The 13,755-nt window shown below is 39.0% G+C and overlaps 1 protein-coding gene across 14 annotated transcripts in view; it reads right to left on the bottom strand.

The window, feature by feature from the left end:
* Positions 1–13,755, bottom strand: part of ADAMTS2 (ADAM metallopeptidase with thrombospondin type 1 motif 2) — a 261,487-nt gene that overhangs the window by 6,619 nt on the left and 241,113 nt on the right. For all 14 annotated transcript variants that reach the window (XM_043552886.1, XM_043552885.1, XM_043552887.1 and 11 more), the window contains 3 exons: positions 7,061–7,268; positions 5,620–5,749; positions 4,473–4,562 (listed from right to left, as the gene is read on the bottom strand). In XM_043552886.1, coding sequence (XP_043408821.1) covers positions 4,473–4,562; positions 5,620–5,749; positions 7,061–7,268 — 428 coding nt within the window. The remainder of the gene's footprint in view (positions 1–4,472; positions 4,563–5,619; positions 5,750–7,060; positions 7,269–13,755) is intronic.

Here is a 13,755-nt window from a genome sequence, read left to right as displayed (position 1 = left end):
ATCCTAGAAGAACATTTAAAGTCGTATCCTATAAAATCAGCAACAGACACACTCAGGCTTTGGCAATGGGGGCAGGGTTGGAAATACAAACTGGGCTGGGAATTTGACAAATGGACCCTTTTAATTATAGCAGGTGTAACCGAGACCCTAAATCCTGACACCATCAAACTCTAGGGTGATCAAAGCCAGATCTGAATTTTGCATGTTGGACCCATCTCTATGATAAATCCAAGCACCCCACACCTTTCCCTTATGCTATACTAACACTAAGCTGTGGCAGTGACATGAGTTCACTGCATTGTCGTGAACTATAACATCCTTACTAATGCTATGTTGTTACTCCAGAGTTCCACCTTAAGCCCACAAATAGCTTAAGTCACAAATTTTACTCTGGAGCTCTTTATTCCTTCACTCCTTTTATATGCTGTTATGCAGAGTAACAGTGACTTAATTAAAAATGAGGAGGAATTAAAATGTAAAAAGCCGCTAATCTCAGCCTTGGGTTTACTTCTATATGCCTATATCTGAGCTTCAAAAAGCTGTAGTCTTGGCTGAGGCTGTATATAGCTTCTAATTTAAAATAATTTATATGGAAGTCATTTCTTGCTCAGCTGTCTAGCATTCAGTCTGAAAGTGGTGGCATCTCCTAAATGGTTATCTTGCCTACGAGAACTGTGAAGACTTTGGAGCAAACCTTTTCTGCCTTTAAGGAGGAACTTGGAATATGGTGAGCTTTTTACACAAGCGAGGTAGAACTGTGCTAACTGACATTAGTGACTGGGAGACTCACTGCAAATCCCTGACTTCTGTAAATCAGGGAATGAAGACACCTAATAAAGATTAAACCAGGATAATTAACAGATGTTAAGGCCAGAAGGGATTATTTAGATCACCTAGTCTGAATGAGTCACAGTGAATGCACTGGGCCAGATCCTGGTATCAGTGAACTGCATGTGGCAAAGTTTAAGATTAGGGGGGTTAGCCATATTCTTCTTCTTAAGCATTTATCCAAGTCTAGTCTGAAACCACTAAAATCCTTGTTCCCCCCCCGGGCAGACTGGCTGGGGTGCAATCTTTAATCAGTAGTTCTTGGCCAGTGGAAGCTAACAAGGCTGGGGCTTTCCACCTGTCTCCCTTTTACCCACAGAGGAGTCACTGCGCGTCAGGGACAGCAAGCTGTCTGTCCCCCCTGCATGGACACAGTTCTACAGGCTCTCTGTGTTCTGTTCACTACGCTAGCAGCAGTGTGATGGTTGCAGTGCCCCAGTACCTCCTGGTTCTCGGCAAGACAACAAACAGAATTACATTAATTCCTGCCACCGAAATAAACCCAGACTGGGGGAACGTGCTGAGGAAGAGGGCAGGTTAGAACAACACTTTTTGAATGGTTAGTGACAAGTTATTTTCTCAGTAGCCACAATGCTGACTGTAACTTTATAAGCCCCGGGGCCCTCTTCTGCAGTAACCCACGAGCCACCTGTAGGTGAGAGTCCCTGCATTACCATGGGAACACAATCAGACCTATTGACTAGTAATGATAACAGAAGTTGTTGTGAACTCTTATAGGACAAGATGTATAATTTCAAATACTTGCCTTAATTCACAGTATACCTGATTGCAGAATATACATAAAGCCACATATGTTTAGCATTACTGATACCATACTTTGCCACCCTTTTATTTAAGCGCTCAGCAACATTTCAGCAAATTACAGCACCACTACAGATTCAGAAATATTATGTGAATTTAGAAAGCACAGGTGTCAGCTCTTCATTCATGCTCAGTTAAAAATATAGGGAGTTATAGTGTTTAATTGGCAAACATATCAGTCTAGCATATGCTAATAACTATTCCTCTTGCTTTGAAAAGCTAGAGTTGATTGACAAGACAAATTACTTGTCTTTAAACTAACCCATTTATCCATTGATTATTGCATTTTCTATAGAAAAACAAAAATATGGTTCTTATTTTAATTTGTCAGTTTATTTTCAGATGATAAACTGAGACAACAACCAGAAGGAACCCCTTCTTGGAAATCTGAGAATAGTAATTGAGTTTTGGACAAATTTTCAAAGCGGCTTCAAGCCTGCAGATGCAATTTAGTGTGTGCAAGTTTTTGCATGCAAAACTTAACATGATCTATAAAACTTTCTTTATGCGTGAGGCCCCTTTGAACATTTTGCCCTGTGTGGCTTTAGTACAAGCTTTTCCAAATATATAGTACCTGTTGAATTTTCTGCAAGCTAACATTTAAATTTAGGTTCAAAAGGCACAGCCATTCTAGTCTATATATTATAAGAGTCAGTAGATGCCTGTTTAGAAAAATGCCTTTTTTTTTTTTTTAGCAAAAACATGAAGTGATCAAGCATAAAAATTACACGAGAATCAAATTCCAGTATCTGAAAAAGTTTAGTTTCATATTTTACATGAATAAATTTCCAAAACCTTGTAACTCATGAAGATCAAAATGAAATGTATATTATCTTTCCAAACCAAAATAGTCAGATGTGCTGAACTTTTGTTTTATTTGCAGTATGCATGACAGACTGGCAGTATGACTTCAAATCATAACTAAGAAAAAAATAAGTCAGTTTCAAAGTCACTTTGGTACACATTAAATTGGTCTAATAAAAATATTGGAAAGCAAAATGAATTGGCACATCTTTAATATTAATGTTCAATACATACAAAACACTAATAAAATATCCCTGATAAACCAAAGTGCATATAGACATAGTGCACAATGCCCAGATACCTTATTGCACCATTCTCTATAGCCACCCAGATCTTGAAACATCACTAAACATTTGTCTATTTAAAGGTAACAGTCATGAATATATTTATACAGTTAAACACCAATTATTTTACATAACAGTATTCAGTGCCAGGGATGTGTCTTTGCTTTTTCATCTTGTCATGTAAATTATTAACATGTTTCCAGAAATTATCATATTAACAGCAAAGTTTAAATATGTGATCACATGATAATGACAAGTTTGAAGTGCTACATTGCTGAAGAGCCAAAGATTTGGAAGTGCCACCTTTCTAAAGGATAGGATCAGTGGAATAAGGTAGCAATTTACTATATAACTCAAAGACTGGTGTTTAAAAATTTATATACTTCTACTATTACTTGATGTCACAAATGGTTTTATGCATAGTGAATTCCAAATCTTCCAACACAAACACATAAGGTGAAGCAACAATGGCAATTAAATTTTGAGACATTAAATAAATGACCTTTTCTTTATGAAATGTACACGGCCTGTGCAAATTAACCTTTGATTAAATTTACTTCCTTCCAATATTTTATCATTCAAGTAAAAATGCTGTTTATGAAGATTAACTCATGTTTCCAGTGTACTGTTTGTATTTAAAGCCGGATCTGGTACTTAATGCCATTACATTTAAACATTAAGGCATTTTTCTAAAATTTATTTTTTCCTATGCAAAAAAAAGCAATAAAAATTGAGGTAATTCTGTAGTTGTTCACACTGTTATGTTTGCCAGTTGACACATATATAGAACACACACACACACACACAATCATACCAATCAAGTCAAACATGCATATGGTGAAAAAAGACCAATGGATGTAATGATCCTAAGTAGTTCAACGCAGAGCAACTTGAGACATCATAGTCAATGAAAATGTCATATTGCCTCAACTATGTTTAAAAATACACCACCACCAACAAACCTTTATAGCTTGGACCACTTACATTTAACAAAACGTAGGAAAAATATGCAAAACTCTGGCAAAATGGTATGCAGAAAAAAAGAACCTTGCAGCTTTTGAAAAGAACATATTCAGAACAGGTAGGAGTTTGAAGAAAGTGTACAGCACAATAGCAGCATTTAAAATATCAACAGAAATGGAGCTACTTGTAATAATAAGCTCTTCACAAAAACAAACAGTTATTAAATTAGGAATAAATTTGAGCAGCATGGGTAAGTAAGCAATGACACTGCAACGGAAAATGGAATGAATTCTTTCATCCAACAAACTACCCCAAAAGGAAAACTAGCGTGTTATGAGATTCAGAGCCTTTAGATAAAGGAGAACTTTAGCACTACAAGGTGTCATTATTGTGATGTGATCACATTCACAATAAGTTCTCAGTTTTGCTATCAAACTGAACATCATGAACCGGTAAGCCTTTTTTCACCATCACCAACCAACAAGCAAACTGACCCCAGCTCCCTTTCAGAGGAGTGCAACATACTGCAGAGATCCTACTTCACACATCCAACAACTCCAAGACCTCCGCCATCATTGGTGCACGAGCTCCAGAGAAGAAAGACACTGCGCACCAAGGGCCCAGTGCGGAAAAAAGATTCAGCCGAAGATTTAACTTGGCAAAGTCAAGGGAATTTTCCATATATAGAGAGGAAAAGAGCAAAAGGCAAAGTCCACATTTGATGTGGCATGCATTTAAGGGCAAAGGCAGAGTTATAAATGGGTCTTTTACTTGAAGATATTTTCTGGATGGGATAATCTCCATCTGGTCTTGACAGCCATTGTATCATGTAGGTTTTCTTTGATGGATCAGAAACATTTCCTGGAATAGAGGAAAAAATGTAAGCACAAAATGTATTAACATTAGTAGCTTTACTATGTCATAACTGGATCAAATTGAACTGGCTTGAGTGAAAAAAGTAGCAGCGAGAAAGACTAGAATGTTGTTAGGTTGGTATCTTTTAGAATAATTGAATAGTTGATGTCTTTTTTTCAATTTGCTATTAATTAATAATTTGCTCCCTGGGTTTGGAGTGTAATAGCAAACTTGGAAGGAAGACTGAAAAGCACCAGTTTCCAGTAGCAGTATTACCAAGTACTGCAGTCTAAGGGTCATCACATTTGTGTTTAACAGCTGCACTCTTTAGGATCTTTCATGTGGTATATGTAAGTGATACTCTTCTTAAGTCAACAGGCTAACTCCAAGGCCATATTTCTACTTAGCAAAACATCAGTACTATTGAGAACAACAATTATTGAATAATAATAAAGTGTAAAATGATATAATTTTATCATTTTTAAATGACCTCACAGGCAACATTTGCAAATGGCAAAAAAGCCAGTGAGGACAGGAAAAGCTCAGTGGACACAAATATGTGATAACTCCTAAAGATGACCTGTCTTGACAGAAGTGACAGGAAGAGAGCAACAGCCCTGAGATGTGATTGGTGGGAGATGGAGCAAGAAGAGGCCCACTTCCACATATTGCTGCTTTTAATGGGTACCACCCCACCACACTCTGGCCAATCCCAAGACTTCTCAGAATCACTGGCACTGAGCAGCAGCAGTTCCCATAATTCCACCTTAGTGTTCTCTGGGCTTCTGGCCTGCAATATCGTAGCAGCTGGGTTGGCTAGTGTCCCATATCACTGCGAAATAATTAGGCATAGAAAGTATGCTAGCCACACAAAGCACTTACAGGTCCACAATCTCATTGACACTCGAAACCCCTGGCACATATTGCTGAATACAAATTAATCTCTTGCATGAATGTGAATTCAGTTAAGGAGGGCTTCACTGCTTAACCACATTTAACTGAAAGAATATTTTCAAAATTAGCAAAACATGCCAGTCACAAGAACAAAGAGCACAGTGCTTACTGGGGCATAGAGATAGTCTGCAGATCCTCATTGTTTCCGGTTTGTCTTCTTTACAATAGCCACTAGCATTGTCTCTCGTCTTGCACAAAACCTGCCGTTCCTGTGTGCCGTTACCACAAGTTACAGAGCACTGGGGAGAAAATGCACAAATTAGGCCTTGATTCATCTTTTGCACATGATTTATTAGGAATTCTTTTTGTCTTGGACTGCAGTCCAGCTATGTAATGGTACATAATTTGACCTGACCACATTATCACATTCACAAACCCCTCCAACCCTGGTGAGAGCCCACTGAAAACACAATCCCTCCTTAGAAGAGCTCAAAGTCCAAGCAGCATATGAATAAGACTATATGCATCTAGTCACCGCACTTACCCTGAACTGTATTGCTTACAATTCTTATGAAAGCCACGAAGAAAAAAAACAATCCTATGGCTCCTATTGGTATAGCAGAGATCTAAAATCAAATGTTGTACCTACAGATACAGCTATACTTTGTAAATTGCTTCATGGAGAACCACCATGAAAGATAATTTTGATGTATGGTATCTTTTCAATTTGAGTAGATTGACATGTAATGCCACTACATTGCACTTGCATCTCTCCTTCCAGCTGATAAGCTCAGAGCACTTTACAAACATGAATAGATCAAGCCTTGCAGCGCTCCTGGGAAGTTGGTAAATACTTTACACCTGGGGAAACCGAGTACAATGAGGGTAAGTGCACACTTACAAAGTTGCACACTATGTTAGTGGAAGAGTCAGGAACAGGGAGCTTAAAATTCCCGACTCCTGGTACTTTGCTAGAACCATTGGCTCTGCTTTGTACCTAACACCTCTGTATGGAAAAAGTAGCATTGGAAGAACAACCAGCCTGCAATCCCTTTTACTCAATACTTGTAACCTTCCCTCATAATGCCTTTTCTTTGTCAAAGATGCCCAATGCCCATTTAATTGCAATAAGGTTAGGTGCCTAACTCCCTTAGGCACTTCTAAAAAACCCAGCCATGTCCCTAAAGGACTTTAGGGAAAAAAGAAAAAGGCATGACACCAATCTACTGTATTATTTTTCTCCGAGCAGTGTCATTTGGTGAAATAGTTGAAGAAACAAACAGAAGAGAAATGCTGGAGGCGCCACTTCCTTTCTTTCTGAAACTGCAACTCAGACCAGAAAGATCTGGCTCATGGGAGCCAAATCAAACAGCATTACTTCTGAACAAATTGCTAGGTGTTTTACTGCTGGTCATACTGCCATTACCCCCACCTATACTCACTTCTAGGCTGAATTAGCCCTGGTGGATACAGTGTGCTCTACATTGGTAAGCAGAAGTTTTCCAGTCAGTGCAGTAGCAGGACAGGACAACTCGCTGAAGACTCCCCCCTTCCTGCTTTATAAAATATATGAAAAATACGATTGATAATTACTTATGATCATTATCTACCTGTGACCAGGGTCCTATCCTCCACTGTGCAGGACAAAGTTCTCGATTGCAAGACCTTCTGCCTTCTGGACGATCATTGTTGCAATATTTGGTATGAACAGAACGATTTGTATTGTCATGCAGGGGTTGGATACATCTTACAGAACGTACTTGATATCCTGTTTTTCCACAGCTTTTGCTGCAGGGCTCCCAATCTCCTGTAACCCATCTGGTTAATGAAAAACAGGACATGTGAGGTAAAACTCCCTCTCTCATACGTTAGTCATGTAAAAAATATTTATTGAACTATAATTCTTAAATTTCAGGATTAGCAGTATGTTGATCTTGATCCCAATCTAGTAAATGAAAGAGGATAAGTAAAAATTACTAAATGTTCTGGGAGGGCTGAATTAGCCACAGCGCTGAAGCTGACAGTAAGTGGCTAAATGTATCCAAGCAGTGTCTTCTGCACTGGAAAGAGTGCAATATGGGTCCTTTGGTCTCTGTTTGTGGTAGCACTTATGGCTACTGTAATTAGGATTGATTTAGTGTGTCTTACCATTCCAAGCAAGCTACTGACAAGAAGGAATTTAGTCGATCAACTTAATATTTTAGATTCAGTAGCAGTTAATACTGTGGCAGGTATGTATCATAAAGGATCTTGAAGAAATATCAGATAAAACTGAACTTTGCATATAGGGGAAGGTGGAAGAATTCTAAATCTCTTGGCTAAATCTTGCCAGACGTGTCTCAGGTTATAAAAAGAAAAGGGAACACATACAAATACATTTTTGAGAATTTCAGAATTTTTTTGCACTGGCATAATACAAAATGTGGAGTTCCAGAACCAAATTTGTTACATGATTAGTTCTTTAATAAGGGGAAATCAATGCTATTTTTCAGAATAGACAGTGAAAGACTGTGCAAGTCCAGAGCATTAATGTAAAATTTCATCTGCTGAAGGGTTATTTTTGTTATCTAGAGGTTCCGTACCACCATTTTGAATTCACTGCTCTCTATCATTGACAAAACTGTATCCAATTTGTGTTTTTTATCACCATATGTGCAACTGGCAAAAGAGGTGTTTTGTCTTTAATATTAAAGATGTAAAGCAGGTTGGGGACAAACATTTACGAAACCATTTCAAAGCTTGTAGCTTCCTACTCCTATTGAGTCCCTCCCTACATTCATCTCACAATGACTTGCTTTCTTTTCAACTTTTTACAGTGCACAGGCTTATTAAATTCTTGTAAGTAGATGACAGCTCAGCTACAATTATACTGTAGTTCAAAGCATAACAGCCAGAGGCATGAAACCCATTATAATGAAGGTCACATCTCTTCCTACCATGCTTCAGTATTGTATCATGTGAGTTCAGCTGGGGCACCAGTGTAGTAATGCTTTCTAACTGTGGCACAATTAGAGGTTCTTTATTTCTGAAATGAAGGCGTCAATATTACTTCATTTCATTTATTTTGGTTATAAGCTGGTCCTTTAAGGACTGCATGTAAAAGGGCTGAGATCTGCAAAGGAGACTAAAGGAGTTAGATATCCAATTTGCATTGATTTCCAATAGTATGTGGGCACCTATCACTTTTAGGCTCCTTTTGAGACCCTTACAATAAATTCTGTTTATCTTCAGAAAGAATAGACCACACACATGAATATCTGATATGGCTAGGAAAAGAAAAAGGAAAATGTTTTTTCCCCCCATAGCGTTATCTCAGCATGAATATTTCCACTTAACTTCTCTTTCTTTGGAATTCTCTAATGAAGCCCCTCCTCATTACAGGCCCATGTTTGGTGCACTCTCTAGATACCTATTACGGATTTACTATTTCAAAAGTTAAAAAACAAACAAAACCCACCAGTCCTAAGATAAAGTAGTATTAAGCGGTTGTATGCAGTGTTGTAGCTTTCTCAGTCCCAAGATATTAGAAAGAGAGGGTGGGCGAGGTAATATCTTTTAGTGGACCAGCTCCTGCTGGTGAGAGAGAGCTCTGTGTGGTTCAAAAGTTTCTCTCCCTCACCAACAGAGGTTGGTCCACTAAAAGATATGACCTCATCCACCTTTTCCCTCTAGTATTAAATGGTAACATTTCAAAGGCACCTAAATACCTTTGGAATTCCAGCCCAATTTTTAAAACAGCTTAAGAGACTTAGGAAACTAAGTCCCATTGACTTTTATTCACTGTTATATTGACATTCAGTGGGACTTAGTACTCGATTTACAAAGCTGTTTAGGAGCCTAAAGATACAGGTACCCAATAGGATTTACAAAACTGCATAAGCAGGTTAGGGGCCTAACTCCCAATGAAAGCCAAAGGGAATTAGGTGCCTTTCAAATCTCACTAGGCACCACTCTGCCTCTTTTGGCATCTCCTAAGCAGCTTTGTAAAATCTGGCCCTTGGGGTCCTAAGTCAGTCAGATGCTTTTGAAAATTTCACCCAAAATCTACAACAAGTTTCTCAAGTTTAGTGCAATTAGTTAGGTGAACCAGAAGTCAGAAAGACTTAATTATTGGTGTGCGAATGTTTCCAAAGATAAGCAATCCCATCTACATGTATAACATAATAATTCCTTGTTAGATCCTTGGATACCAACCTTAGCGGACCTGTCTTTTGCCGATACTCTGAACTGAAAAGAACAATTTCCCTGCAGCTTCCCTAACAGTAGCTATTTGTAAACCTCTAATGAGGCTACTTCTACACTACAGCTGGGATCGATGCTCTGAGATCGATCCACCGATGGCAGATTTAGCAGGTCTAGTGAAGACCTGCCAAATTGACAGCGGATTGCTCTCTAGTCGACTCCTGTACTCTACCCCCAACAAAAAGAGGAAGGTAAGTCAAAGGGAGAGTTTCTTCCGTCGACCCTCCGCAGTGTAGACCCCGCGGTAACTTGACCTAAGGTACGTCTACTCCAGATATGTTATTCATGTAGCTGGAGTTGCGTAGCATATGTCGACTTACCGTGGTAGTGTAGACATAGCCTAAATAATTCATGCTGAAACCAACAGGGAAATAAACCACTAAAACAATTGTTGATAGCAGAGGATGGGGTTATAGCAGTAATTCTTACAGATGAGTTTACTCAGAGAGGGTGACAGTTCAACCAACCACCTAGAAGAACCATGAAAAATATAGACTCATTTTCCGGAAGACTGAAAGCCAGAACTGAGCTGTTTGTCAAGTAATTTTGAAGACTTCAAAGCAATATATCCAATCTCTCTTAGGAGCAACATTAAAGGCCTCCTAAATCCCTGCAGTAATATTTTAAAGAACAGACTATTAACCACGAAGCATCTTGTATTGTTCAGCATTCAGTATTGTACAGAACATGTAGACAGCATGATTACACTGGGATGCTCAAACTGAGACTCTTGTAAGTATACATTCCCTTTTTGATGCAGATGCACACATCCCATTAGTGCTAACAGAAGTTGTGTGCATAACCGAGAGGAGAATAATATGTCACTTTCATTTTTCTTTTCTATGTGGTCCTTGTTACAACAGCTGTTTCTCTTTGGAAAACTGTCTCTAGCAGAATCTAAATTAGAGGTGTTGTGGTCAGAACAAACTAACGCCTCACGTCCCTTTTCTCCTCCCAGTCGGGATTGCGTGGAGGGGTGGGGTGAAGCAGTAAACTGCTGAAGGCCACAAAGGAGGCAGAGAAGTATCTGGGGAAACTATTAGATTGTGGCAGAAAATAAAAGGGAGCCTCAAAAAGTTCATCCGCATTTTGGGGACTTCTTTGATCCATCTCTGTTGGATCCAGAGCTTATCCATTTTTAAATACCATCTCCCCACAGCATTAGACACCAAGAATGTTGCAAAGGGGAAGTGCTTTCTGTCTACAGTGGAAGCTGTTGCGGTGTATTTGATGCTTAGCCACAGAGAAGATGAAATTTAGTTTTGCTGATGATGTGTAGGGCTGTTGTAGCCATGTTGGTCCCAGGATATTTGCTGACAATGTAATATTTGTAATACAGTTTTCACAGAACTCTGAGCTCATTCTTATCAGTAGTGAGGTTCACCCTCTTTCACAATGGCAGAAGACAATGTTGCCACCATACCACTGAGCTCCATAATGTTCTGTGAAGATCTGATAAGGATCTCTTGAAATAAATCAGTAAATCCCTTTGATGGCAATTTAGGAAATAGTGCTTTAAAAATCAGTATTACAGCCTAGCTGATCGGGGGACATTTAGCTATAGATGCACAGAAATAACCATGTCCTTGGTGATGGTCAGAGTGGCTGACTTCAGTTAACTGACTGATGATAACATGAGAAGAGCTGTGAGGCCCAGGGAGGACAGAGAAATAATACACAGGGACCAAGAGAGATTAGAAACATGGGAAGAAAATAAAGTGAAATTCATCTTGGAAAAACACAAGCAAATACAACTGGGGAAAATAACCCCAAACACAAATACCCAATGAGAGGGGGGAACTGGGGAGCAGCAACGCTGATCTATCTACAGATGAAACAGAAAAGCAAATTAGATATCAGATAAAATTTTCAGAAGTACCTCAGGCACCTATGTCCCATTTTGAAGAGTAGCTAAGGTACTAAGTAGTGTAAATGTCATTGAAAGTCAATGTGACTTAGGAGCTGAAGACCCATTTTCCCCCAAAATGACTTAGGAGCTTAAGTCATCTTGCAGGGTCCGAGAGCTGGGCTCCAGCCCTAGCCCAGAAGTCTCCCCAGCAATGAAACACCCCACAGCCTGAGCGCCGGGAGCCCAAGTCAGCTGGCATAGCCAGCCACAGGTTTTCCTTTGCCGTGTAGACATACACTTAGGCACATTTGAAAATTTTACCCATGTTTTGCAATGTGGTATGGCTGAAAACTCCTCCATGACTGCCCCTAGAACACTGTATTACATTCTGGGCACAATTTTGCAAGAACTAGAGTGACAAAGTGGAAGGAGTGAGGGACTGGAGGATATTTACGAGGAATACTGAAAGGTGGGCTAAGTGATGACAAAGTGGGTGCACATGATCACAGTCTACAAACATTTAAGGGATGGAGAAACCAAGAAGAGGGGATATTATTTAGTGTGGTACATGCAGGTACAATTGGCATAAACTAAATATAAATATACACTGAAAAATGCCCTGAGTTTGAGATGTGTTAGGCAGTGGAAGAGTTCCACAACGGAGCTGATGGAAAGATCATTACTTGGGACATTTAAAGTTTGTACAAAGCACTAGAAAAGGTGGTGTAGGGAATAATCCTGCATCGACCAGGAGATCGACTCATACATCTCTTCTGTTTTTAACCTCTGATTTTATGAAATTACACACTAGAGGAGTAAGGCTACAAGATCACTTATAGGAAAAGGATTTCTGGGACAATTCAGTTGCAATGATCCTCCATTAATTGTGAGAGAGCAGCATCTTACAGTTTTATTCTATCAGCCTCAGTGCTAAGGAGTCCAATCAAAATCTGCCTCGCCTATGAACAAGAAGGAAAAGACCATCTGAAAGTGGGGAAGGTTGAAAGGAAAATATTCTGTGGGGAAAGGCCTAAAATGTTGGTTGAATCCAGGCCCCATTTAGGATTAAAGCCACCTTCTAGGTGAGAACAAAAGTTACTAGTTTAATTAGAGAAGGGGCCCAAACCAAAACCCTGGATCAGAGAATACTGAAACATTGGAGGTTTAGAACCAAGATCCTGATATGAATTTTGTAGCTGGCTAATACCTCTATACTGGGCTGACCCAAAACTCCAGATCCAAGTACCCTTAAATTTGGGGTCTTTGAAATCCGTATCTGAATTTTGTGGCTCATGTGCAAGTGTAATTTAATTTTACTTTCATTTATAGTTTTACTACCTGGAAAGGAGCTTATAACTGAGTAATAGAAGATTGTAGCTTTATGCAGAGAGTTCTAATTATGGTCATTAAATCACTGTTGGTAAATAAAGTTGTTAAACCCTGATCTTTGTTGTGCTGATGGGGCACAGTTATTTGGCTTCTCCTTCTCTGATGTTTGTCTTTGGAAGGGAGTTACAAAATATTGGCTGGTATTGTCTAGTTATTCATCACACGCACTGGAATTTAGACTTGGTTGCCAGAGATAAAAGCTGTAGATCAACTTACTCCTTACTTGTTGCGGTAGCAACAGGGGAAATATGTGAGTCCTACATGTGACAGGGTTAACTTGCTGCCAGTCAAAAAAGCACCTGTAAAATGTGAATAAATACATCCATAATAACTGACTATATACAACAAGGAAGCACAAATAATAACCTCTTAAAATGTTGTCCTGGGGTATCCATGGAAATCAACATAAATGTTTCAGCAAAAACTTGTATGAGCCAAACCATTCCCCTCCCTGATCTTTGCAGCTTTAAAAATATGCTGTGGGTTTTATTGGTGTTTGTATTAGAAGTGTTTGACACTTGTTCTCTTAAACAACTCTCTATATGCTTGCTTTTATATAGTTAAATTCACACTTTGTAAAATCAATTTATATTACTTCATTTCTGGTCCACTGAATACAAGTGTCTGGATCAAGAAATGGGTATTTTTCTGACCCAACCTATCTCAGAATCAGTGGGAACTGTCATTCCCAGAAACAGTGTTTCTGCAAGCAACACTTTAGCCATGATATTGTGTCATTGCATAACACTATCTAGGCAATGATGTAAAATGATGGAGAAGGGCTCCTAATCTAAAACAGCCATGTGTCAGAGTAGTAAGGTATAT

This window comes from Chelonia mydas, chromosome 8, assembly GCF_015237465.2.
Source record: "Chelonia mydas isolate rCheMyd1 chromosome 8, rCheMyd1.pri.v2, whole genome shotgun sequence".
NCBI lineage: Eukaryota > Metazoa > Chordata > Testudines > Cheloniidae > Chelonia > Chelonia mydas.
Note: the sequence above shows the minus strand (reverse complement) of the source record. Positions and strands in the feature narration are given on the sequence as shown.